Source organism: Pelophylax lessonae (genome assembly GCF_965119305.1).
Source record: "Pelophylax lessonae genome assembly, chromosome: 3".
Lineage (NCBI taxonomy): Eukaryota > Metazoa > Chordata > Amphibia > Anura > Ranidae > Pelophylax > Pelophylax lessonae.
The window spans coordinates 200507853-200533541 of NC_138770.1; the positions used below are offsets into that span (position 1 = coordinate 200507853).

At 42.5% G+C, this 25689-nt stretch overlaps 2 protein-coding genes across 4 annotated transcripts in view; one reads left to right on the plus strand and one right to left on the minus strand.

The window, feature by feature from the left end:
- STK25 (serine/threonine kinase 25) overlaps positions 1–8126 on the plus strand; it is a 45818-nt gene extending 37692 nt beyond the window's left edge. For all 3 annotated transcript variants that reach the window (XM_082251762.1, XM_082251761.1, XM_082251763.1), the window contains 2 exons: positions 5995–6125; positions 7905–8126. In XM_082251762.1, the coding sequence (XP_082107888.1) occupies positions 5995–6125; positions 7905–7923 (150 nt within the window). In that variant the 3' untranslated portion in view covers positions 7924–8126. The remainder of the gene's footprint in view (positions 1–5994; positions 6126–7904) is intronic.
- Positions 8127–9225: 1099 nt separating this feature from the next.
- FARP2 (FERM, ARH/RhoGEF and pleckstrin domain protein 2) overlaps positions 9226–25689 on the minus strand; it is a 217130-nt gene continuing 200666 nt past the window's right edge. The window contains exons 24-26 of the mRNA XM_082250070.1: positions 15556–15663; positions 14206–14357; positions 9226–9457 (exon numbers count right to left, since the gene is read on the minus strand). Of these exons, the coding sequence (XP_082106196.1) occupies positions 9367–9457; positions 14206–14357; positions 15556–15663 (351 nt within the window). The 3' untranslated portion in view covers positions 9226–9366. The remainder of the gene's footprint in view (positions 9458–14205; positions 14358–15555; positions 15664–25689) is intronic.

The window sequence follows — 25689 nt, forward strand, 5'->3', positions numbered from 1 at the left end:
ATCAACTGATTATGCCATTGGTTGTTAGGACGCTGGTGTTCCGTGAAAATTCCCTACCCTCGTCACTTCTGGTGTACCTACGTCATGGAACAGCTGAGCAGCTTACCACTGCGCATGCTCACGGCTCCGGAGGGTAGGGCATTTTCACGGGGTAGGGTTTTGCAGCTGCAACATTAAATCATCTCCGCTCCTACCCCTGTGACTTCCCTGATCTCGGCTACTAAATGTAAAAGTGGCGGCGGGTCTATAAAAATATAACTCACGGAGCCGAGATCTCCGTGATTTATATTTTCATACACCTGCAGCTTTTACATTTAGGATATGATTTAATGTTGGAGCGGAGATGATTTAATGTACCCGCGGCAACAGCTGATGCGGTGTAACATTAAAAAACCCTACCCCGTGAAAATTCCCTACCCTCCGGAGCTGTGAGCTGCTCAGCTGTTCCATGATGTAGGTGCAAAGGAAGTGACGAGGGTAGGGAATTCTCATGAGGTAGGGTTTTTTAATGTTACTCCGGCAGCTAGAAGGTTGTAATGGTGCACAATGAAAACCTGTGGCTTTGTGTAGCGTAACCACTTGCCGACAGCTTACCGCATATATACTGCGGCAGGGTGGCTCTCCCAGGCAAACTGACGTATGGGTACGTCGGTCGCTTGGTGGCAGCTGGGGGCGAGCGCGCGCCTCCCCCAATCCTCAGCGGGGAAGCTGATGCACAGGTCAGGCGGCTCGGATTGCTGCCTGACATCCGCGATTGCTCCCCGCTGAGAAGGAAGGTCGGCTGTTGTAAACACAGCCGACCGTTCTTCTCCCTGGAATGGTCATAGAGCCCATGTGATCTTTCTATATAGGATCACATGTCTCTATGGTCATTTCAGAAGCCACGCCTCCTCACAGTTAGAATCACTCCCCAATAACAGTGCATATTTTTAGCACTGATTACTGTAGTAATGTCACTGCTACCCCCAAAAGTGTCAAAAATGTCAGTTAGGGGTCTGATCTGTCCGACCACAATGTCGCAGTCCCACAAAGAAAATCACAGATCGCCGCCATTACTAGTAAAAAAGAAAAAAGCAATAAAAATGACATAAATCTTTCCCGTAGTTAGTAGACGCGCAAACCAATCAAAATACGCCGATTGTGATTTTCTTTTTACCAAAAATATGTAGCAGAAAAAAAATTGGCCTAAAATGTTAAATTTTGATTTTTACATTTTTTTTGAGAATGTCATATAGCAGAATGTGAAAAATATATATATATATATTTTTTTTTTCAAAATTGTCACTTTTTTTGTTTATAGTGCAAAAAAAAAAAAAAGCACAGGTGATCCAATACCACCAAAAGAAAGCTCTATTTGTGGGGGGAAAAAGGACGATAATTTTTATTTGGGTACAGCGTCGCACGACCACGCAATTGTCCTTTAAAGTAACGCAGTGCCGAATAGCAAAATAGGGCCTTGTCACTAAGGGGGCAAATCCTTACGGTCTTAATGGGGTTAAAAGGCAGGCTTCATCCACACACCAGTTTGTATACAACTTGTGGGCAATTTTTAGGCATTTTGCCGAAGCGCCCCTAAAGAAACCTCAAGGCACCCTGGTTGAAAAAGGCTGAACTAGATACACATACTGGTATGGTGTCATCTGTTGTGCGAGTGTGTTGCTGTAAGTTAGAGCAGTCTTTTGCCAGCCTTATTATACCTTATACAAATTTAGCATTTATAGTCTACCCTAAAGTATTCTATATCTTTTTTTTCATTGTGATAAGGAGGGCGATCAGAAAAGATTAGTGGAAACCCCATGCAATTAGGCAGCAACTGATCATGCCTAGAAAAGTGACCTATTGCTGCAGGGAAACTCTAGACAGATCTGCAGCAGCTCTGCCCCAGTCTCCATAACAGCAGGAAATGCCATCACTGTCATTGTAAACACAGCGTGGAGCCATTGTGTTTACAGTGATCTGCTAAAAGCACTTACGGTGGGGAAAATAATTATTTGATCCCCTGCAGATTATGTAACTTTGCCCACTTACAAAAATAGGGGTCTATAATTTTTATCATAGGTGTATTTTAAATGATAGAGACAGAATATCAACCCAGAAAAAAAAAAAACACATGATACAAATGTTATACCGTATATACTCGAGTATAAGCCGACCCGAGTATAAGCCGAGACCCCTACTTTTACCACAAAAAGATGGGAAAAATCATTGACTCGAGTATAAGCCTAGGGTGAGAATGCAGGGCGGCGGGCATGGTGCAGGAGAATGCAGGGTGACTGGCATGGTGCAGGAGAATGCAGGGTGACTGGCATGGTGCAGGAGAATGCAGGGTACTGGCATGGTGCAGGAGAATGCAGGGTACTGGCATGGTGCAGGAGAATGCAGGGTACTGGCATGGTGCAGGAGAATGCAGGGTACTGGCATGGTGCAGGAGATTGCAGGGTACTGGCATGGTGCAGGAGATTGCAGGGTACTGGCATGGTACTAGAGGATCCGGGGTTGTGGGCATACTACAGGAGATGCAGTGCTGTGGGCATGGTACATGTGGACCATGCCCACAGCACTGCATCCCTCGTAGTGTGCCCGCAGCCCATGGCAGGTAGTGAAGCTGTTTCACTTACCTGTTCCAGAGGCGCCTTCATTTTAAAAATGGCGCCGCCACGTCATTGCGCACGCGCCGCCACCGCTCGTATACTTTCGGCTATTCCCGGCCTCTCCCGAGCGGCGCCGGGAATAGCCGAAATTACACGAGCGGCGGTGGCGCGTGCGCGGTAACATGTATGCGACGGGCGGCGCCATTTTTAAACCTTAAACCCGTCGGAGAGGACATTATTTTCCTTGACTCGAGTATAAGCCGAGGGGGACGTTTTCAGCACAAAAAAAGTGCTGAAAAACTCGGCTTATACTCGAGTATATACGGTAAATTGAAGAGACAAAAAGAAGGTTTGGGACTTTGAGTGAGGTGTATGCATCAAACATGACCATATAACATTGGAGTAAAAATACATGCAAAATAAATCGATACACATATGATAAAATAAAGAATGTGAGCCAGTTTAATTGTATGCAAAATATGGTAAAACATATATAATATAGACCATGGGTGTCCAACCTTTTGGCTTCTCTGGGCCACATTGAGTGTAGAGAAATTTTCTCGGGCCGCATATAAAATATATACTATAGTTAAGGTATATAAGTAATAAAATGCCGCCGCGCCCCCCTCACACTAATTTAACACAACTAGAGGATGATGAAATGGAATCAGTATACAGAGGTTTACTTCTTCTGAGAGATATTAAAGGAACACTCTAACCGCCATGACCATGTCAGTGATTTGAAGTGGTCATGGTGGTAGGAGTCAGAAACACTGCACATGCTGGGATATTTACAGTTATGTGCGGGGGGATAGTTGCACCCCTAGCACATATGATTTAGGCAGCCAGAAAATGTCATGTCCTTATTCATACATGTATGAACAAGGACATGACATTATGACAAAACACAACTAGTTATTAAAAAACATATTGCAAAAATGTACACACGCTAATGCACATACCTTTTCTACTTATTTTGCAGACTGCTGGGGGGTACTTCTGGTGCGGGTACTGCTGGTCATGTGGATAATGCTGGTCATGACATCGGTTACTGCTGGAGGAAGAAGTGGCTGCAGCAGAGAGCAGAGCCGCTGCTTCCTGTATGGCTCCTGTCACAGGTGGAGTGCATTTCATATTACTCTGCCTGTGACAGAGCCATAACTATACAGGAAGCAGCCATCCTATGTCACTGACTGCAGACATCCTAAGTCTCCCGCAGCAGCCAGGAGATCACACGGCACTTGCAGCCTAGTGCGTGCCCATCCAATGCAGCCTCACCAGTGCATGCCCATCCAATGCAACCTCACCAGTGTGTGCCCATCCAATGCAACCTCACCAGTGTGTGCCCATCCAATGCAGTCTGCAATGAAGAGAGAGGAGAGCCGCTGGATTACACATAGTGGGGAACTCCTTCTTACCTGGCGACCGCTGTCATACAAAGTCCTGCCTCCTGGACCGGCTCCCATAGTAGATGTCACCAATGCGCTGTTTATCATAGGAGCCGGTTCAGGAGGCGGGGCTTCGTATGACAACGGCCGCCGGGTAACCAGGAGATCCCCGCTCTGTTTGTAATCCAGCGGGGCTGGCCCCCCTCCTCCCCTCCCAGGCAGTCTCTGCCTACAGTTAGTTGGAAACCACTGTGGCCGTGCCCCCGACTCGACTTTCTTCCTCCCCAGCAAAAAAAAAAGTCAGGGGGCAGTGGGCCGCATTGCCTGCGGTTCCGGGCCGCAGGTTGGACATGCCTGATATAGACAGTGGATGCATTCAATGTGGTAAAATTGACCAAACCATGTTGAAAAAAATTCAATAATAGATGACAATGCAAGAACAAAAAATAAAATAGATTTTATTAACAAAAATACACAATCCATATAATTTAGATTTAGGGATGGAGATACAAATATGTTTTGTAATCTCATTTAAAGTCCCACTTCCCCCCTCCTTTTAATGTTATAAATTGAGTTGCAGTTCAGAGTAAAAAAAATAATTTGAACCCCAATCAAAACAGGACTTGGTGGAGAAACCCTTGTTGGCAAGCACTGAGGTAAGTGTTTCTTGTAGTTACCAGATTTGCACACATCTCAGGAGGGATTTTGTTCCACTCTTCTTTACAGATCTTCTCTAAATTCTTAAGGTTTCTTGTCTGTCGCTTGGCAACTCAAAGTTTCAGCTCCCTCTATAAATTTGCTATAGGATCAAAGTCTAGAGACTGGCTAGGGCACTCCTGACCTTAATGTGCTTCTTCTTGAGTCACGTTGCTTTGGTGGTATGTTTTGGGTCATTGTCATGCTGGAAAACCCATTTTCAGTGCTCTGGCTGAGGCAAGAAGGTTATCATCCAAGATTTTACAAAACATGGCCCCCGTAATGCGGCAAAGTCAACCTGTACCTTTAGCAGAGAAACGGCCCCAAAGCATAATGTTTCCACCTCTGTACTTGACTGTAGGGAATGGTGTCATTGTCAACATTTTTCTTCCACCAAACATGGCGAGTAAATGCAGAAGAGCTCAATTTTGGTCTCATCTGACCACAGCAATCCCAATCCTTCGGTGAATCAAAATTGAGGTCTTTGGCATTAACTCGACCCGCTGTTTGGAGGGGAAAAAAATGCTGCTTATGACCATAAGAACACCATCCCTACTGGCTCTCTGCAGATGTCACAGAAGTTGGTCCAGGCTCCACGTCATCACGACCACGGAGTTGGGATCCCTGAACCAACACCCAGCTCAGCCTCTGAGCAAGCCGGCCGCTCTGCCCCCTCCACAGCCCAGTGCTATAGTGAGCGAGGAGGGGGCTCAGCAGAGAGCTGTGACTGACAGTCAGCAGCTCTCTGCAAACCTCAGTGTAGAGGCGCTGCAGCTTTGGACCGATCCACCTAGGTAAGTATGAATTAAAAACATAAACCCATACATCTCTTTTAAGGTCATGAAGTGGCCCAGCCAGCCCTTAATCCTAAAGAAAATTTATGGAGGGATCTGAACCTGAAATTTAAAATATATTCACAAGGATCTTGTATTTACAGTGTGGATTATGTTTTTTAAGTAGCAAAAAAGAGACTTACAGAAAATTATATGCAAAAAAAAACCCATAAAATTGCTGAATATGTGTCACCAACATTTCTTGATGTTGTACATCACCAGTTTAGTCGGATAGGTGGGTGGGTAGGTAGATATAGTGTAATACAAGATTAAACTGGAGAAATGGAAAGAAGGATGCGTATACTATGTAGTCAGTACCTGCTCTAGAAACATTCAGGGAAATGGAAGGAAGGGACTGAGTGGTTGCACCCACCAGGTTCCTACTCACAATTTAATATAGTAGACTCAGTCTGAACTCTTAATGAATGATTTATTAAAAAAAAAAAAAAACTTATAACAGCAGTTGACTGTCTCTCCACATCTCAGCTACGGGAGCAGCGTTGTGCTGGAGCATTTGGATCTGTTCAGGAGTTGGAGAATGCGTTCAGCTTAGCGGAGGAGTCCAGTCCTGGAATCACAGACCAGCTAATTTCTCACTTGGTTCAGCGTGTGCAGAGGTAATGAGATGCCTTTATAAATATAATAGGATTATGCACATTATTCTAGGGGAAAGAATTAATCAGATATTCACTGAACTCTGGTTTCTATTTGTAGTTGCTGCGTTTTTTTTTTTTTTTCTCCCTGAATTATTTACATATTTCTTCAGCAAAGAAAACCTGTTAATAAAGACGGTCATTTCTATTCTTTCCTTGTTAGTAGCCTGGCCATTATTTTGACATTCTAGCTTCTATACTTCAGGATAGGTATGCAGATTAAAAGTAATGCCCCGTACACACGTGCAGATCATCGGCCGAACGATCGGCCGTCTTTTGTCCCCGGGCTGTCGTGTCTGTTGAAAAGTGCAAAAGACTGCACAAGAATTTTGTCCGCCGACTGCAGAAGTGATGTCATGTGATGGTTAACTTTCCCTATGTTTTTTCTTTTCTGAGCATGCCCAGTCTTGCAAATCTGCTGTCTGTTGGCCGAATTCTGTATTGACTGGCGAACAATCAGCCGCTCTGATGTCGGCATCCAAAAATTTTAATGCTTGCACGACAGATTCTTTTCGGCCGAAAGTGCGCTGTCGGAAGCATCATACTAACAAGCCGAAAATCGGCCGAATCTTTTCGGCCGAAAATCTGCACGTGTGTACGGGGCATAAGAGAAAAGAAAGAAGTCCTTATTCACATATTCTAGATCAAAAACTCAAAGTATTGAAGTGAGGTAATCCCTACAACAGCCAGGTAACTAGTGTTTGCAGAAGGAGGGGGTCAGTATACGAAGTCTCCAATGTTTCTCTTGTGTATTTTTTTCTGTATACCTGTTTTAGGTTAGTGACTCAAAAGATACTAAAACCAGAGGCTCTGCTATTTCATAAATGACCACCCTACCTGAAGTGTTTGAGAATTTATTGAACAAAAAAAATCAAAATGGCAACTTCATATAGGAAATCTTTTAAATTGTTATTGTTTCTATAAATAAGGGTGCAGGGCAATCCTCTAAATGCAGGCAGCTCTTAGGCTGGCTATATATTCTACCATTTTCTTATTCAATTTCCTTTAGACTAAATTCAACTATGTAGTGCAAGGGCCTGCCTGATTGCATACAAATTGAAAGTGTTTAGGTTTGACCTCAGATTATATGGTTTTGGTAAATATAAAGGAAAATTGTAAGTGGATGGCCATCCTATCTCTATTCAATTTCTGGGAGTGACCGAATCCTTATTGTTTAATAGTATTTTGTCAAGTTGATTAAATAAAATATATGTATATCAAAAGTTTGTGTTCTGTTGGAGATATCTCTTCACTTCCTGTCCTGAAGATGCAATAGGAACTCTATAAATTGAGCGTAACTTGCATGTTAGATGTCACCCAAACAGGTGTCCTAATTGTAAGTTTTTGACCTCACCTCCTGTGTTGGGTGATAGCTGTAAAACGATCACTTTCTGTCCCAGGTCAAGACTAACTGGGAGGATGAATCTGACATGAAATCAAACAAGTCCAGACTTTATCCAAAACCAAATAGTGGCTAGACTTACACATTAATGAATCTCTACTGGACAGCTAGAGCAGATCAGAGGGACAAATCATTCTAGATTTGACAGGCCCTTCAATCAATTCTGGGAAACAAATGTATTAGGCATCCTAAACAAGCTCTTGAAGACAAAATAATTGACAATTGTATCATTATACACAACTACCCAGTTCCTGGGATTTGTGCAGCTTTGCTCCCTATAGTGGGGCTAAACTGAAATTCTTTACTTGCATGTGGCTGATTTCCATCAATTCTCTTTACAGGTTCTCCTCTTCATCCTGAGACCACATTACTGCTGCTTCACACATTCCCCTCTTCAAGCCTCAGTGTGAACTGAGGCTACACTGTGACTGGGAAATTTACCATCATGGCATTACTTCAAGTATAGTATTCTTTATTTTTTGATTGTAACATACAAAATGTTTACCATTATGTCTCATCAACCAGTACATGATGTACAAAATAAACTGACATTTCATACAAAACAGTGTTCACTGGCATCCTTCCAAATACTGGGTTTCCTTAAATATTTATTCTAATTTATCAATGCTTCATTAAGCCTTATCTTTTATGAAACGTGTATTTAGTCTGTCAGCAACATGAAGACAAATTATAGTTATTACCTGCCCCAGAAACACCGGCAATAGAGCCAGTACCTTGGAGGATTATACAAAAAAAACAGTCTGTTTAGAATATACACTATATTACCAAAAGTATTGTGACGCCTGCCTTTACACACACATGAACTTTAATGGCATCCCAGTCTTAGTCCGTAGGGTTCAATATTGAGTTGGCCCACCCTTTGCAGCTATAACAGCTTCAACTCTTCCGGAAAGGCTGTCCACAAGGTTTACAAGTGTGTTTATGGGAATGTTTGACCATTCTTCCAGAAGAATAGGTTGAGTTCACATATATGTGGGGACAGTTTCTGTGCAGAGTCCTGTGCGGTTTCCATTCATCAATTCAGATGCGAATTTGACACTTAAATTGCACAGGACTCTTTAATATGCATTGCAACCGGCCCACATATATATTGAAAGCCAGTATGGTTTACATGTTATGCAAATCGGATGTGGTTCAAAACGCATCTGATTCGTAAATATGTGAACTGAGCCTTAAAACAGATTTGAGGTTTTTTTTTTTTTTTTTGGGGAACTGGGTTTATACATTTGATACACAAGTTATATAGTTTCCTGAAGCAAGTGTGGGTTCAAATCTCATTATCTCATTGCTGTACGTTTTTGAACATGATTCTTTCCAGGCAGCTGTATAAAATAGGTTCAGCGCTAAAATAATTTTTCAATGGTCAGAGCAGGCTCAGTATAATTTTAGTGCAAATAAAACGGAAAAACATCATTCTGGAGCTAAAAAGGCTTTTTAATAAATCACAAATGATAACATGACTTTACTAATGGTTTTATAAAAAACTGAAGACAAAGTGCTGACAAGTCTGTATAAGTCATCCAGTGATCCATTTGACAAGCAGAGTGGTTTTTCTATTGACCCCTGAAATCCACTAGTACAGCACTTTTTACCTTTAGTATAACAGGGAAGCTGTGGCAGAAGGTGCTAATTCACTTAACGATTTCTGTAGTAAATTTCTTTGAGGTCTCTTCAGCATACCATCATAGATCACTGAATTCACAGAAAACAGAGATGGCTCTAATTGGCCACATTTCTGTAAATGGTCTATGCATACTGCTTTACATGTTCATTGTCTCAGCTTCACAGAGGGAAAGTAACCATGCTTCCATCCTCTGCCAAGTGTCCTATTTTTCCTGGAGAACTCACTCCACGTCTGATCACCTCCATCCACCTATGCCAAGAAACAAAGAAAACACATATGGCTTACTATACATACAGCCTTCAAATACAGGTAAAGGTTTCAGATTTGTGCACAGACTTTGAAAGAATCTATCTAAACCTGGAACTATCCCATGTGATGCTTTTTTTTGGCTATGTTGGCAAGTGTTATTTGGATTGGATTTAAAACAAGTGTATGCCCCTCATGGACACAATTTTGTGTTGCCATATACAACTACTGGTTTGCAGAAAAATATAGTCCGAGGGCTCTAAACATTCTTAAAGTGACAAATTCATACACATCCACTGCCTAATGGCCCTGTGATCTTTAACTACATTTTTGTCTCCTATTAACATAAGTTTTGAAGCCTTTCCTTTCCCCTGTATTGTTTGTTTGGAACATTAGGTGCATGTTAGTTGTGGTCAGGTGTGCTGTTCTACACATCTTGCGGTCTAGTAATCCATAGTGCCCTGTCTATCACAAGAGAGAGGTGGCACCATAAAGAAGAAACTTGGCCACTGTCAAAAAAGGAATTTGGAGGAGACTAACAGCAAGTGAGGTTACCTTTTTGAGTTAATCACTAGAAGGAAAAAGAAAAGTTGGTCAAAACGCCCAGGGGTCCCTGTGCACCAAATACAATCTGGGCAGAGGCTGCTAAATAAAAATAAAATCTTTCTTTTCTGTCATTGCTGGCTGTAAAGTTCCACTCCCCCAAAGCCTAAAACATGGCAATTCCTTCTCTTTTTTATTCCTCCCAGAAAAGCGAACTTGTGTTCCCTTTCCTGAACTATTTAAAAAAAAAAAAACATGTAAATACTAAGGAGAGCAGAAGTAAGATGAATGTTTTCACGAACATTCAACTTTCTATATCATAGACTTGATTGTGAGATTTTCATAATTGCAGAATATCTGTATAACTTATGTGTAAGACATGTCTGTCTAGAAGAGGAATGAACAACTGTCTTATTGACATAAATTTCCAATCTGCTAAATATAGAATAAAAAAAATAAAAAAAATATATATATGGGCATTCCCATCAGGAAGAGGGGACATCGGCTACCACACTACTTTAAGACCACCTAGTGCAGTTTGCTTGTGTTTTTGTGAATGAAAACCTTTTTCTCCAGCTGTAAACATTCACAACACAACACAAGCTGACAGTTTACACTCCACACTGTCCTGAATATCAGGTCTGGCAGCTTGGGAGGAGGGGGTGGGGGTTCTACAGTCTCTGCATGCACTGCCTGCCAAATGCCGGGCAACATTGGCTGGTTCAAAAATAAAAAGCGGCTGACATTTGGCCCGTGTGTATGCCAGCCGATCCAACAGAACTCGTCCAAGTATGCTGGAAAACCAGCACCCAATCAGCACTCTCAGCCAATGTTGAAGAGAGCTAATCGGTGTGTTCTGGTTGGGGGGGGGGGGTGCAGTCCCCTGTCAAAACACAACAGCTTAGTGGGGGACATCGCTGTACTAACTTCGATAATTAGTACAGCGGCTCTGACCAGAGCTGACAGTTTTTTTTTTTTTACGGTAAATCCAGCAGAATAGTTAGTACAGTGGCTCCGACCTGAGCTGACCATTTTTTTTTTTTTTTTTCCATTCAACCCAGCAGCTGTACTATCTGAAGTTAGTAGAGTGATCTCCACTGAGCTGTTGTGTTCTGAAAAGGGGATGCCTCCCCTGCCAGAACACTCCCATCCGCGCTCTCTGCTTTTTGCTGGGGGAGCTGATCGGGAGGCGGTCGGCTGCTGGCTTTCCAGCATGCTCGTCTGACATACACACAGGCCAAACGTTGGCTTTTTTTCTATTGAAGAGGCCAATGCCACCTGGCATTTGGCCCGTGTGTAATGGGGTATAGGAGGAAAGAGGGCATGGCAGACAGTGCATGCACAGACTGAACAACCCCCACCCCCTCCTCCTAAGCTGCCAGAAAAAAACCTCAGTGTGTACCAGGCTTTAGCTGCATTGTCAGATAGCTTGGCATGTGGGCAGGCTTAGCTAGCCAACAACACCCCTCCACAGATTTAAATGATGCAAGTGCTATGTACACAGAATTACCTTTGGGGGGGGGGTCAGGGGTCTTACCAAGCTGTTTTGCTTTTGGTGATATCTTCTTTAAGAATACATACATGAATAGAGTTTAATGTCACTTTAAACTCCACTTGCCTAGTTTTTGAAATGTACATTATTGTACATGGAGGCACTCTTATGAGACTACTGTATTAAATGTTCATTAATGTATGTGAAAGCACGGTCATGAGACAACGGTGTGTATAATACATTTTCATTAATGTACGTATGTGGGGACTGTGTGTGCAATGAAAGAATTGCTTCATGAAGGGCTAACTTGAGGAGTAGTCCCATAAACCCAATTTGCAATTTAGTTTTTGCATGATCTATTTTTCCTATTTTCTGCTGATATTCAAAGATATTCTGATGGAGGGCTTACAAAAAGATGACAGCAATGTAACAAGACATGCTTAAATACTTCTCTGCCACAAAATAGAACATTATAAGGAGGTATTTCCTGTTTTGGTTTTCATGGCAATGAGAGAAAATTACGTTAACCATGAGGAGATGATCTGGAATAGAGATTGTATAGGGGTGAGGTATTTTTTCAAATATACAACCTTGACTACAAAGTTGGCTGTTCCTTCTGTAGAGGAGATGCAGACACCCCCCCCCCCCCCCCCCCCAATTATGCGCACTGCACATATCCCCTTCCAGAGGGGTGTTGAGTGGGATTGGTTTAAAACTCATCACATGCGTTACAATCTGTACACACACACAGTATCCCCCCCATGCAGGGGGATATAACAGTGTGAGTGGAATGGTGGGGTCTGGTTTGCAGTACACCCCCTTATTGCCACTGCATGGATGTTCACTTCTGCATTGGACACCAATGCACCATGCCAATGTGCTGGCACTGACTTCCTCACTCCCAAGGATTGCACCTGACCGCACGCCAGCTCCAGAGAAGCCATTGATATTTGCACAAGCTGTATACACAAGTGCCGGTTTATGGGCACTATTACATGTAAGTGTAACTAATTTTTATATATTTTTTTTTTTATCACCAGTTACTATAAAATAATAACTTATGGAACCTTTTCATGTAGTCTCCTGTGGAGTCACTTTTCTTATGAGTATTTTACTCTAATGGAGGAATAAAGTAGAACTTTCTATCAGAGGAATACCAGTCTTTGGCGTCCTAAGCATATTTTGACCTACCTGTAACAAGGGGTCAAACACCTCTGCTGAGTCTACATCCACCATTTGAGCACTAGCGGTGAAGATTAGGAGAATGCAATCACTAAAGCAAATATTCATGTTGGGAATGATCACACTGGACTTTATCCAATTTTTCTATATTCACTATTGTTTAACCACTTTATATTTTGTATATATGGTGTTTTATGAGTATATGTTGTCTTTGTGAGTGCCATCCTTTTTATTATTACTTGCATTTTAGAGGTGTTGTTTTCACTTTTAAAATGGGCAGCCACATCTATTTGTATTTTAAGGGCGCCACACATTGGTATTGTTTTGGGAGTTAATGTTAAGGAAGGGGGCTCTTCAGAGTGTGTGTATGGAATGGTGAGGTCTGGTTTGCAGTACACCCCTCATTGCTACTGCACTGCTGTGCACTTCTGCATTTGATCCCAATGCACACTGCTACATTTGCTGGCAAACACTTCCTCATTCCCCAGGATTGCACCAAAATGTAATTCCTCACTCTTGTCCACTGCACCAACACCCCCTTCTTCACCTCTACGCCACTGCTCCAACATGCACGGACAAAGTGTCATATATAGAACCTTGGTAGTACTTGGATGTGATTGCTGTGTTTCTTAGCATTTTCAGCAGCTACAAAACAATATCTGGTAATCTTGCAAGAAATGCAAGTCCTTGTCACTGTCAGTAAATGTGTTTGATTTCAATTCAATTCACAATCTTCTGTAAGCTACAGATTGTCCTGCCTCCCATACAATAGGGATGAATAGGAAGAAAGCAGCCTATTGTAATAGCGACGGCTCCCTTTTTAGGTACATTAGAGATGAGTAAGCATTGTCACCCTAGGACAGAAAGTGTGTTGGACCACTAGAAAAAAAGGCCAGAAACCAATGCACCCAGAACATCCACGGACTGATAAGCTGCAGTAAATTACAATTTTGTTTTTGGGTTAGATAAACTTTAAATAGTGTATATATCCCAATGAAGTATACTGTGGGATACACATTTGAAATACCGCTTACTATATAATGGTAAGAAGAATCTTGGCTGCTCTGCCTTAGTGCAGGAGGACACTTAAACATTTAGCATGAAGGCCCCACCAATAAGTAAGGCTGTGGAAACCAAATGAAGAGTGCAGTATACCAAGTTTTTGGAGCATGTCCATGTATACAAAGCCAACGCATTACTGCTTCCATTCTCTATGATTAATCAGCACTTAGATTAAGTTTTTTAATTATTATCAGAAACCTAATAAGGTGCATTGGTATAGAAAAAGTGTTTTACCATTTGTTTTCCTGGAATTACTTGCAACACTAGAATTTCACAGAAATCTGATGTTCATATATTTCCACAAAGAGATAATTATGCAAATCGTGATATTTGATAACTAAATACAGGAACATATAGCAGCCCCAATTCACCTGGCTACATAGCATTGAATATGGTATTTAGGGTCACTATATTATAAATATCACCAATACTTAACTGAAAAAGGCCAAAAAGATATAATCATATTACAGACCTTCTCCACGTATACTCGCTGTCTGCTCGGAAGAAATACACATGTGATTTGAAGTGTAGTTTGAAGACATGGCGACAGTTAACGGGGTCTGCATTTGTCGGAATACTGACACTGTATCCCAGGAGCGGCAAAGAGGCAAGTGGGGCATCTTCCTGCAGACATCAACATCATATCAGTTAATGAACTACCAAAATCACAGAGACTCCAGATCTGAAGATACTAAAGCCATTTCAAATGTTATAAATCAAGAAATGCCTTTCTAGCAGAAAAGTGATATGCTTTTAATATCAAGTCATGTGTGGTACCATGTTAGATATGGAAAAGATGCAGAATTGTGTTTTCCAAACACCACAAGTGACTAGCTAGAAGGGTTAAAAGCTGGTCAATATTATCACTGAAATATTTTATTCAAGTACTTATTTACTTACTATAGCACTAATCTAGTACTTACTATAGATCAGAAAATGTATAGTATTTGTTTTTATTTTTACTTAACCACTTTAGGACCGGAAGGTTTTACTCCCTTAATGACCAGGCCATATTTTTTTTAAATTTAGTTAACTGGGGCTGCCGCTAAACTACCACTAACTGCCTCTTACACTAATTTGCGTCACAAGTGACACTAATACAGTGATCAGTAAATTATCTGTATACTGTATATAGTGACACTGACAGGGAATGAAAGCGTTAACTGGGGGTGATCAGGGGGTTAAATCTTAGAGGATATATGGTGGATACCCTAAACCTATCTGGGGCTGCCACTAAACTACCACAAACTGCCTCTCACAAAAACTTGCGTCACAAGTGACACTAATACAGTGATCAATAAATTATCTGTATACTGTATATAGTGACAAATGTGTACTGGTGTCAGTGTAGGGCTTGTGTACTGTCTGATGCTTTCTTCTCTCACGCTGGAACCGAAAAGGGCTCCATGAGAGGAGATTGCATAATTTCCTGTGCTTACATTACACAGGCACAGGACATTCTGCAATTGGTCAGAACCAGTCACCAGGTCTAGGCCAAAAATCATTAGCCTGGACCTGATGACTGATCGGTTCTAAACCGAATCAGCACATCGCGGGCACGCGTGCCCCCTACCCCTTCACGTGACCGATGTACAGTTACATTAGTTCGCGCAGCTGAGCCACCTTGCCACAGTAAAACTGCAGCAGGTGGTTGTCAACTGGTTAATTACTATTATTAATACTCCTATTCAGTTCAAGCCAATAAAAGTCTACAGAAAAGCATGAAAACCACGGGTACTCTGCACTGTGACCAAACCCCAAAGGGTCACTGTGAAACCACCCTTAATCTCCCATCAGAGAGGTTTTGTTTCTAAAATTTTACCTGGTGTGTCTTGTAAAAGAAAAGGCAAAAACTGGTGAAGATCACCCACAGTCGCTGCCAGCCATTACTGTTCTTAAACTTCCGAAGCAAGTAACCAGAGAGCTGGTTCTAGAAAGCAAATGAGAGTTTTAATAATATGTGCCAGTTTACAAATGAGAGTTTTAATAAATTATGTGCCAGTTTACATAAAACTGGCTGATTTTTATCATTTTTTTTTAAATCAGGGTATGGATTTAAAATGAGAAATAACTATCAACTTTTCTTTTAATGATGAATCAATTATGGTGTCCAGGACCTTATACCTGCCAGAATTCTCTCTCTATGCCTCTAGTAATGTCATGCTGATCGCTAGAACAGATTACCTTTCCTGGCATCATGGGAGTTGAGCTTTCTATCTCTTAGCTCAGACCTGGTCAGCCATGATTTGCTGAAGAAGAAGCTATATACAAAATAAATATTTAAATCATTGCACGTGTGAATGACAACTAGAGGCAAAGATCATAAAGCCATGTGTTTTCACATAAAGAGCTTTACTCTAAAGAAAATAAAATAGGTTTATGAAAAGGTGGAAATTATACATATCGTGTTCAGTGGAAATTTACTTTGAATCTTACTGCTTCCCAAGCTGGATAGAACATCTTATGGACACTGATACAATGCCTTGCAAAAATTGTAAGACTTTTGACCAATTCCCTCATTTTACTGAACAGAAACAGTGTGGTGTGTGAAAAATGAGTTTCAGTGCTAGGAAATAAAATATCACTTTCAATACATTTTTATTAGGTTTCAAGACATACAGTGCCTTGCGAAAGTATTTGGCCCCCTTGAACTTTTTGACCTTTTGCCACATTTCAGGCTTCAAACAAAGATATAAAACTGTCATTTTTTGTGAAGAATCAACAAGTGGGACACAATCATGAAGTGGAACGAAATGTATTGGATATTTCAAACTTATTTAACAAATAAACTGGAAAATTGGGCGTGCAAAATTATTCAGCCCCCTTAAGTTAATACTTTGTAGCGCCACCTTTTGCTGCGATTACAGCTGTAAATCGCTTGGGGTATGTCTCTATCAGTTTTGCACATCGAGAGACTGAAATTTTTGCCCATTCCTCCTTGCAAAACAGCTTGAGTTCAGTGAGGTTGGATGGAGAGCGTTTGTGAACAGCAGTTTTCAGTTCTTTCCACAGATTCTCGATTGGATTCAGGTCTAGACTTTGATTTGGCCATTCTAACACCTGGATATGTTTATTTGTGAACCATTCCATTGTAGATTTTGCTTTATGTTTTGGATCATTGTCTTGTTGGAAGACAAATCTCCGTCCCAGTCTCAGGTCTTTTGCAGACTCCATCAGGTTTTCTTCCAGAATGGTCCTATATTTGGCTCCATCCATCTTCCCATCAATTTTAACCATCTTCCCTGTCCCTGCTAAAGAAAAGCAGGCCCAAACCATGATGCTGCCACCACCATGTTTGACAGTGGGGATGGTGTGTTCAGGGTGATGAGCTGTGTTGCTACATAACGTTTGGCATTGTTGCCAAAAAGTTCGATTTTGGTTTCATCTGACCAGAGCACCTTCTTCCACATGTTTGGTGTGTCTCCCAGATGTTTTGTGGCAAACTTTAAACAACACTTTTTATGGATATCTTTAAGAAATGGCTTTCTTCTTGCCACTCTTCCATAAAGGCCAGATTTGTGCAGTATACGACTGATTGTTGTCCTATGGACAGAGTCTCCCACCTCAGCTGTAGATCTCTGCAGTTCATCCAGAGTGATCATGGGCCTCTTGGCTGCATCTCTGATCAGTCTTCTCCTTGTATGAGCTGAAAGTTTAGAGGGACGGCCAGGTCTTCGTAGATTTGCAGTGGTCTGATACTCCTTCCATTTCAATATTATCGTGTGCACAGTGCTCCTTGGGATAGTTAAAGCTTGGGAAATCTTTTTGTATCCAAATCCGGCTTTAAACTTCTCCACAACAGTATCTCGGCCCTGCCTGGTGTGTTCCTTGTTCTTCTCTGCGCTTTAAATGGACCTCTGAGACTATCACAGTGCAGGTGCATTTATACAGAGACTTGATTACACACAGGTGGATTCTATTTATCATCATTATTCATTTAGGTCAACATTGGATCATTCAGAGATCCTCACTGAACTTCTGGAGAGAGTTTGCTGCACTGAAAGTAAAGGGGCTGAATAATTTTGCACACCCAATTTTTCAGTTTTTTATTTGTTAAAGTTTGAAATATCCAATAAATTTCGTTACACTTCATAAATTGTGTCCCACTTGTTGATTCTTCACAAAAAATTACAGTTTTATATTTTTATGTTTGAAGCCTGAAATGTGGCAAAAGGTCGAAAAGTTCAAGGGGGCCGAATACTTTCACAAGGCACTGTATGTGTACATTTCATCTCTGCACTGCAAACAATATGACAGTATCCGATTGAAATAACATTGATTGTTCCACAAAACCTGGGCTTACTAAAGCTGTACTGTAAGGTGAAAGGGACTATATGAAGAACAGTCTAGTCTAGTAAACATTTTGAAATATAAGTATATATGAAATGCGCAACTGTATGTGGTCCATAGGTTAGGAGTAAAATATGGACCAACAGTTTGAAAATATAAATAAATGTACAGATAGGGAGATAAACTAAATGTAAACTTTGTTTTATGCAAGAAAAAAATGAAAATAAACTGAAATGTGCTCTTAGGTGTTTAGCTCATGTGTTGTGGAAGCTGCCTGCTTACAGAGGTTAAAAGAAAACCCGCCTAATGGAGAAGCATTCACCAGCTAAGAAATCATTGGCTTTGTATCTAAAGGACTGCTCTGAACATAAAAAAATCCATTGCAAATAACTCAAAGATAAAGTAATTCCAGACCATGAAGTTTGGGCACTGTTGCTTCAGTCATCATGAACTAGAAATTACATTAAACCATCTAAACACTGGAGAGAGGTTATCTCTCCCAAAATGCTTTTGCAAAGAAGGAAACTTGTGGGGATGCCTAAATTTGCTTCAAGAGAGCCAGATAATGCAATAATAGAGACCGAAGTAAACATCTATCCACTATTGCATGTCAAGAGCTCGGAATAACACAGGCCTACAATGCCAGGATAACAAGCAAGAAGCCAATACACCATGTGAAAGCGCATGCACAGTGCCAATTTACAGATCAAAGAAGATCAAATCCAAGCTTTCTGGCTAAAGATCAAAGGTATATGTGTGATGAAAGTCAAACAGTGCCCACGCCCTAATGTAAACTTATGAAAAAATATGCAGATTACCATTGTTGACATATCCGTCTAAAATGATACTGGAAGCATGCTTGATACTTTGGTTTTAAAAGTTTCTTACTCAATGATTGGCAGCAATTAAAATTATAGGGATTTTTGACTTTCATTTTTTTCCAGTGACAGATGTATTTGAAGCCAAGCAACAAGCATTTTAAGATAGTGGCAGGTCTCCTGTTAACAGGTGTACAGATCAAAATGGTCTGTCAGGGAGACTCGAGGAAGTGGAATTTGTATCTACAATAACAAAGGTTTGTGCAAAAACTGTTCCCTGGTTGGTAGTCATTGCTCTGCAGCAGTTGAATATCTAACAGGTAAATGTAGACGGGATTTGCTATGGAATTTGACAGTAGTAAAGGATAATGATGCACTAAAGGCTTCATGACCACATCTGCCAACTTTAAAATGGGCACCCAGAGACTCTCTAAGTGATTGCTGGTGATTTATTTTATCAGCTTGACAGACTTTCTACCAAAGTTTCATCAGCACGTGGCTATTGCCAGCCGAAGAGTGAACAATCTTATCAAGTATACAAATAGAAAAATACAAATATTTTATACAAATAGACAGGGGCATACAGAAGTACTCTTGTCTCTACACCTTAGCCTTTCCAACCACATTTCCATCATGTTTGTCTCTGCAAATCTCCTCTTGCTGAAATTCAGTAAACCAACAACAAAGACTATTACATTGTATACTACTAATGATGTCTAATTTCTACAGGGATGTTTTGGATAGAGGCAGCAACAAGTGTCAAAGGTGTTATCGGCTTTACAGTTCCAGCAATTGTCTGGTGGATGTTACTACAACCAGAATTAGTACTATCTACCCCAATCAGAAACCGTGGATTGATGCAGAGGTTCACTCTACTAAAAGTCAGTGTTTAAGCATATGAGTCTGAAAGGAGAAGCCTCATTTCAAGTAAAAGGAGGGCCAAGGCCTACTATAGTTAGGTCCATATATATATATATATATATATTTGGACACAGGCACAATTTTAGTTTTTTTTCAGGTATTTACCAAAACAGTCAAGCTATATATATATATATATATATATATATATATATATATATATATATATATATATAATATAGGCATAAAGTGCACACTCTCAGGTTTAATTTGAGGGTATGTACATCCAAATCGGAGGAAGGGTTTAGGAATTACAGCTGTTAAGAATAGCCACCCCCTTTTTATTTAAGGGACTAGACATAATTTGACAATTGAATCAAAAGCGGTTTCATGGCCAGGTGTGGGCTACTCTTTTTTATTTCTTCATCAATTTAGCAGGTAAAAAATCTGAAGTTAACTCAAGTGTGGTATTTGCATTTGGAATCTATTGCTGTGAACCTACATCGTGTGTTCAAAGGAGCTGTCCATGCAAGTGAAACAGGCCATTGTAACGCCCCATACACACGTGCAGAGTATCTGCAGACTTTTGTCTGCAGACTTACCAAAACCTAATATGAGGTCAAACCTAAACACTTTCAATTTGTATGCAATCCGGCAGGCCCTTGCACTACATAGAAAAGGTAAGTCTGCAGATAATCTGCACGTGTGTACGGGGCATAAGGCTTCATTAGGAGTAGCCAAATCAACAGTTTGATAAAATCTGAGGAAGGAAGAATGCACTGGTGAGCTCAGCAATATGAAAAGGCCTGGACATCCATGGAAGACAACAATGGTGGATGATCGCAGGATCCTCCCTATGGTAAAGAAAACATTCTATTTACAACATCCAGACAAGTGGAGGACCTTCTCCAGGAGGTGGGCATATTATTTTCAAAGTCCACAATCAAAAGAAGACTTCGCAAGAGCAAATACAGAGGGTTGCCCATGAGGTGCAAACCATTCATAAGCCTGAAGAATAGAAAAGCCAGATTAGACTTTGCCAAAAAACATCTTAAAAAGCCAGACCAGTTCTGGAAAAGCATTCTTTGGACGGATGAAACTAAGATTTATCTGTACTAGAATGACAGGAAGAAAAAAAAAAGTGTGGAGAAGGCTTGGAACAACTCATGAACCAAAGCACACATCCTCTATAAAACATGGTGGAGGCAGTGTGCATGGGCATGCATTGCTTCCAGTGGCACTGGGTCCTTGGTGTTTGTGAATGTGACAGAAGACAGAATCAGCCGGATGAATTCTGCAGTGTTAAGAGATATACTGTCAGCCCAGATTAAGCAAAGTTGATTGGACGGCACTTCACAGTACAGATGGATAATTATCCAAAACACACTGCAAAAGCAATCCAGGAGCTTTTCAATGAAAAGAAGTGGAATATTCTGCAATGACCGAGTCTGATGTCAACCCAATTGAGCATGTATTTCACTTGCTGAATGCCAAACTAAAGAACAACTGAAGACAGATGCAGTTAGAGCATGGCAAAGCATCCTAAAGGAGGAAACCCAGTCTTTGGTAATTGGTTCTAGACTTCAGGCAGTCATTGCCAGTAAAGGATTCTCAACAAAATATTAAATATGAACATTTTATTTAGTATTATATTTATTTGTCCCTGAAAATGGGGGGACTGAATAAAAATGGATTTTTGTAAAATCTTACCGTAAAATCCTTTTCTCTTAGCTCATTGACAGACGTAGTCCTCGGTGATACAGCACCTTCGGGTTATGTTGCCTCCACAGGAGTAGGACTAGACAGGAAATGAAAAATGCTCTGGCCACACCCCAGGGGCAGTCCCCGAGGGTATATCCTCTCTCTCTCCGCCACAGCAAATCAGTTATGTCACAAAAGCAGTGCTTAGAGAATTTAACCCAACCCAACTCAAAAAACAGAGGGGCGGGTACTACGTCTGTCAATGAGCTAAGAGAAAAGGATTTTGCGGTAAGATTTTACAAAAATCCATTTTTCTCTATCGCTCATTGACAGACGTAGTCCTCGGTGATACAGCACCTTCGGGAAGTCCCAGAGCAGTATCACAAATGAGGGGTGGGAAAATGGAAATCAAATCCAAATCTAGAAGGCCCAACCGGTGCCAACTAGAAGTTTACAATGCTCATCCTTAATGATGAGACTCAACAAAAAAATTTTCAAACAGAAAAAAACCCTTGAGGTAGACCACCGGTCTCCTCAAATTGCGGCCTGCAAAACCTTGCGGCCAAATGAGGCATCCGCCGATGCCATCACATCAATTTTATAAAATTTTGTAAAGGTATGTACCGACTACCAGGTGGCCGCTTTACATACCTGGACCACTGACGCCTGATGGCGAAAGGCCCAGGAAGTACTGAGCGCTCGAGTGAAGTGCGCCCTAACAGGGAACGGAGGATTCCGACCCTTAATAGAATAAGCCTGTACCACCGTCTGACTGATCCATGTAGATATGGTCGCGGCAGACACAGGCAACCCCCTTCAAGGGCTATCCGTGATCACAAAAAGTGAGTCCGTCTTACGAAAACCACTTTAGGAAGGAAGGATGGATTCGGAAGAAGAACCACCTTATCCCTATGAACCACCAGATCTGGGGAACGACAGGATAATGCGGCCAGTTCTGACACCCTGCATAGAGAAGTAATGGCCACCAAGAAGGCCACCTTCTGGGAATGTAAGCAAGGGAATCTCCCTAATATCTTCAAAGAGAAGTTTCTGAAGAACCGACCACACTAAATTAAGATACCAGGCGTTAAGGGTGCGCGCACTGGCGGAGCCAGATGTCGCACCCACTGGATGAAATTCCGCACCAAGGAATGAGTAGCCAAAGGTTTCTTGAAAGAAGATTGCTAACGCCGAAAACCTGACCCTTGATCGTGCTCAAGGATAGTTTCTGCTCAACCCCTTGTTGCAGACAGACCAAAATTCGGGTCACCGAATAGGTCTGTGGGGGAAATCCAATAGATACACACCATGCAATATAAGACTTCCATGTGCTGGAAGTCGCTTTCCTTGCTTTAACTGGAGGTAGGAATAACTGAAGCTGACACTCCCTTGTCCTTCAGTACCTGGGTCTCAATGGCCAGGCCATTAAGCCAGCAACTGTAAAGCAAGATGGAAGATCGGTCCCTGAGACCGCAAATCCTCCCTGAGAGGAAGTCTCCAAGGAGCGTCCGCGACTAGCCTCGCCAAGTCGGCATACCAGGCTTGACGAGGTCAATCCGGAATTTCCAGAATAACTGGAATTCCCTCCACCTCTATCCTGCGAAGAAGTTCCCGCAGCAACTTAAGAGGATGGAAGGCATGCCGTAGCTGATACTGCCCCCACGGGGCGATCAGCGTTTCTGCTGCGTCCGCTAGAGGATCGTGGCGCGAGCTACAAACCTCCGCACCTTCCTGTTAGGCCAAAGTGCCAACAGATCCACATCCGGGATGTCCCAATGAAGGGACAGCTAGGGAAAAACCTCTGGATGAAGAGGCCATATGCGATTGGATCCGAATCGGGCTGCTCTAGAGCTGCTCGATCCAGTAAATCAGACAAAATCTGATCGCTCTCAGTTCCGATACCCTTATTGGTAATCTGGATACTATCGGAAGAAATGACTTCCCCTGGTTGAGCATCGGAGACTTCCTGGTCCGCTCGCTCAACCGGATCCGATTGTCCAGGGAATCGGAATTCTGATTCCATTAAAAAAGAATCTCCTTCATTAGAATTCGGGTATGAGACTGGGTATACGGTACTGCCTCTAAGAAGGCCACCATCAGTCCCAGCCAATTGACGGACAGCAACATCCGAATCGTTGACTGAACCTTCTGGAGTTTCCCAGCAAGGAGAAACTCTCTTGCCCAGGATGTATCCAACCTTAGGCCCAGATAGTTCAGTCTCCTGGTGGGAACCAGGGATGATCTTTGGGAAAGCGAAAAAACGCTGATGTCCTGCGATGATGGGGATATAAAGATAGGCATCCTATATGTCTATGGACGCCAGGAAATCTCTTTGATGCAGGGAGGCCACCACTGTACGGATGGACTCTATTTCTTCCCAAGTCCAGATTTGGACGCACCTTGCCCTCTTTCCTGGGCATTGTGAATAGGTTCGAATAGAACCCCTGAAACCGTTCAATGTTAGAAGGGAAGAATCGCACCGTGGAAGTGATCGCAACTCGATCCTGTGTCCTCCAGAAACCGGTGAAGACACCCCCCCCCACCCCAGAGATGGGTAGGGGCGCATCAGGCTATATTCTTCAGGCTTGGCTGAGCCGGACTCTTTGTTTACCCGACCAGCGCCCTTTGAAACCCCTCTAAAGGGGCTTTGGAGGGTTTCGCCTTATCGCCCGCCCTCGCGGAACGAACAACTCTATATGAGCAGAAAAGGAAGGTCCTCGTTAGTTACGAGGTCTTTTTATCCTAACAGTCTGTGGCAAGACAGCAGGTGGTACCGTCTATCCTATAAAGAGGAATTCCTCAAACGGATAGCACCTAGCCATGCGTTTGGAAATAACAGGGGTTCGTTTCAAAACGACCCCATTTGGGTAAAGGAAAATCCTTCGCCCTTTTGGTAGGCTAACAAGTACCAAAAAGGAATCTCAGTCTCAGCTACCTCTGCCGGTGTAACCTCAAGACTAAAGATTTCCCGGACGGACACAACTAGTGCATCCACCACTCTTGTGCTATGGCGGAGGCAGAAACGTGCTCCTCACTGCTGAAGAGATATTACCTGAGACAACAGCCCCCTAAGAGGGACCTGCAACTGCATTGACCAGTTCCGAATCCGTATCTGAAGTATCTGATAAACAATAGGGGTAGGCGGGGGTCGCTACTTGACCCCCGTCCCTGACAGGCCACCTCCACCCGGGATACCAAAGACTCCAAAACTGCCGATAATGCATTAAAAACAAGTGGGGTACTGGAGGGTCCTGCGGCCACCTTGAGGGGATCAGGTGGGGATACCTATGCGGCAGGGTCAATGATTATACAAGACACTTGCCAGCGACAAAAAATGACAAAGTAAAAAAAAAAAAACTTTTTTTTTTTTTTTTGTGTCCCCCCAGTCGCAACAGCGCCCCTCAGTGTTACCTGTCTTTTTGGACCCCACAGAGAGAGAGACAGACCCCAAGGCTCATCCCTGATGCACAGAAGTTTTCATCAGCTTGCTCAGTGCTTGTCTTGTTACAGACAGGAAGTCTTTGGCCCTATTTCCTGGGTAAAAGAGGTGGCTCCGCCCCTTAACACGCCTGCCGGCTCCTCCCCCCGGCTCCATGAGGTGTTTGAGTCACCTCAAACATGGCCGCCCCCATGCTGGAGACACGAGGCTACACCAAAATGGCGGCCTTGTGCGATCTACCAGACAATGGCGGCGGCCTGCACAGAATAGCGGCATGTCTGCAGAAGGATCTCGGCCTCACAACCCTTCACCCTCATGGTGGTCAGCGTGCTCGGAGGTACCGGACCCTAGCGGGCCGTATGCGGTCCGCTGCTTAGCTGGAGGAATGATCTGGAATGCAGTATACATGTATAGACATCGCCCTGTGGCTACTGACAGGTAGGATACCTTATACTATCACAGTAAAGTTCTAGTACTGCCACTGACTACAATCATTTACACATTTTTACAATTAGATTGTCAGCTCCCAAACCAAGCCTCCTGGCTTCTTGTACACAAAAATCACACTCAATTAGGGGGATCTGTGACCTGTTTTAGGATAGAGGGGAACCCATCCTTACCATTACAGAGAGGGGCCCGCGTTCACCACAAGACCCGTCAGGGGGAAAGGGGGAACATACTACTCACCATACCGGAACCAGGCGGGCGCCAACTCCTGACAGTACCCCTCTCCACCGAGGTAGGAGGGCTGTCGACCAATACGGGCGCCGTGACTCATGGTCTTTGGCGTTTCAGCGAGACGTTTAACTCCCAGGGTCAGTCCCCGTCCAGTGGGACTATGTCGCGGCCG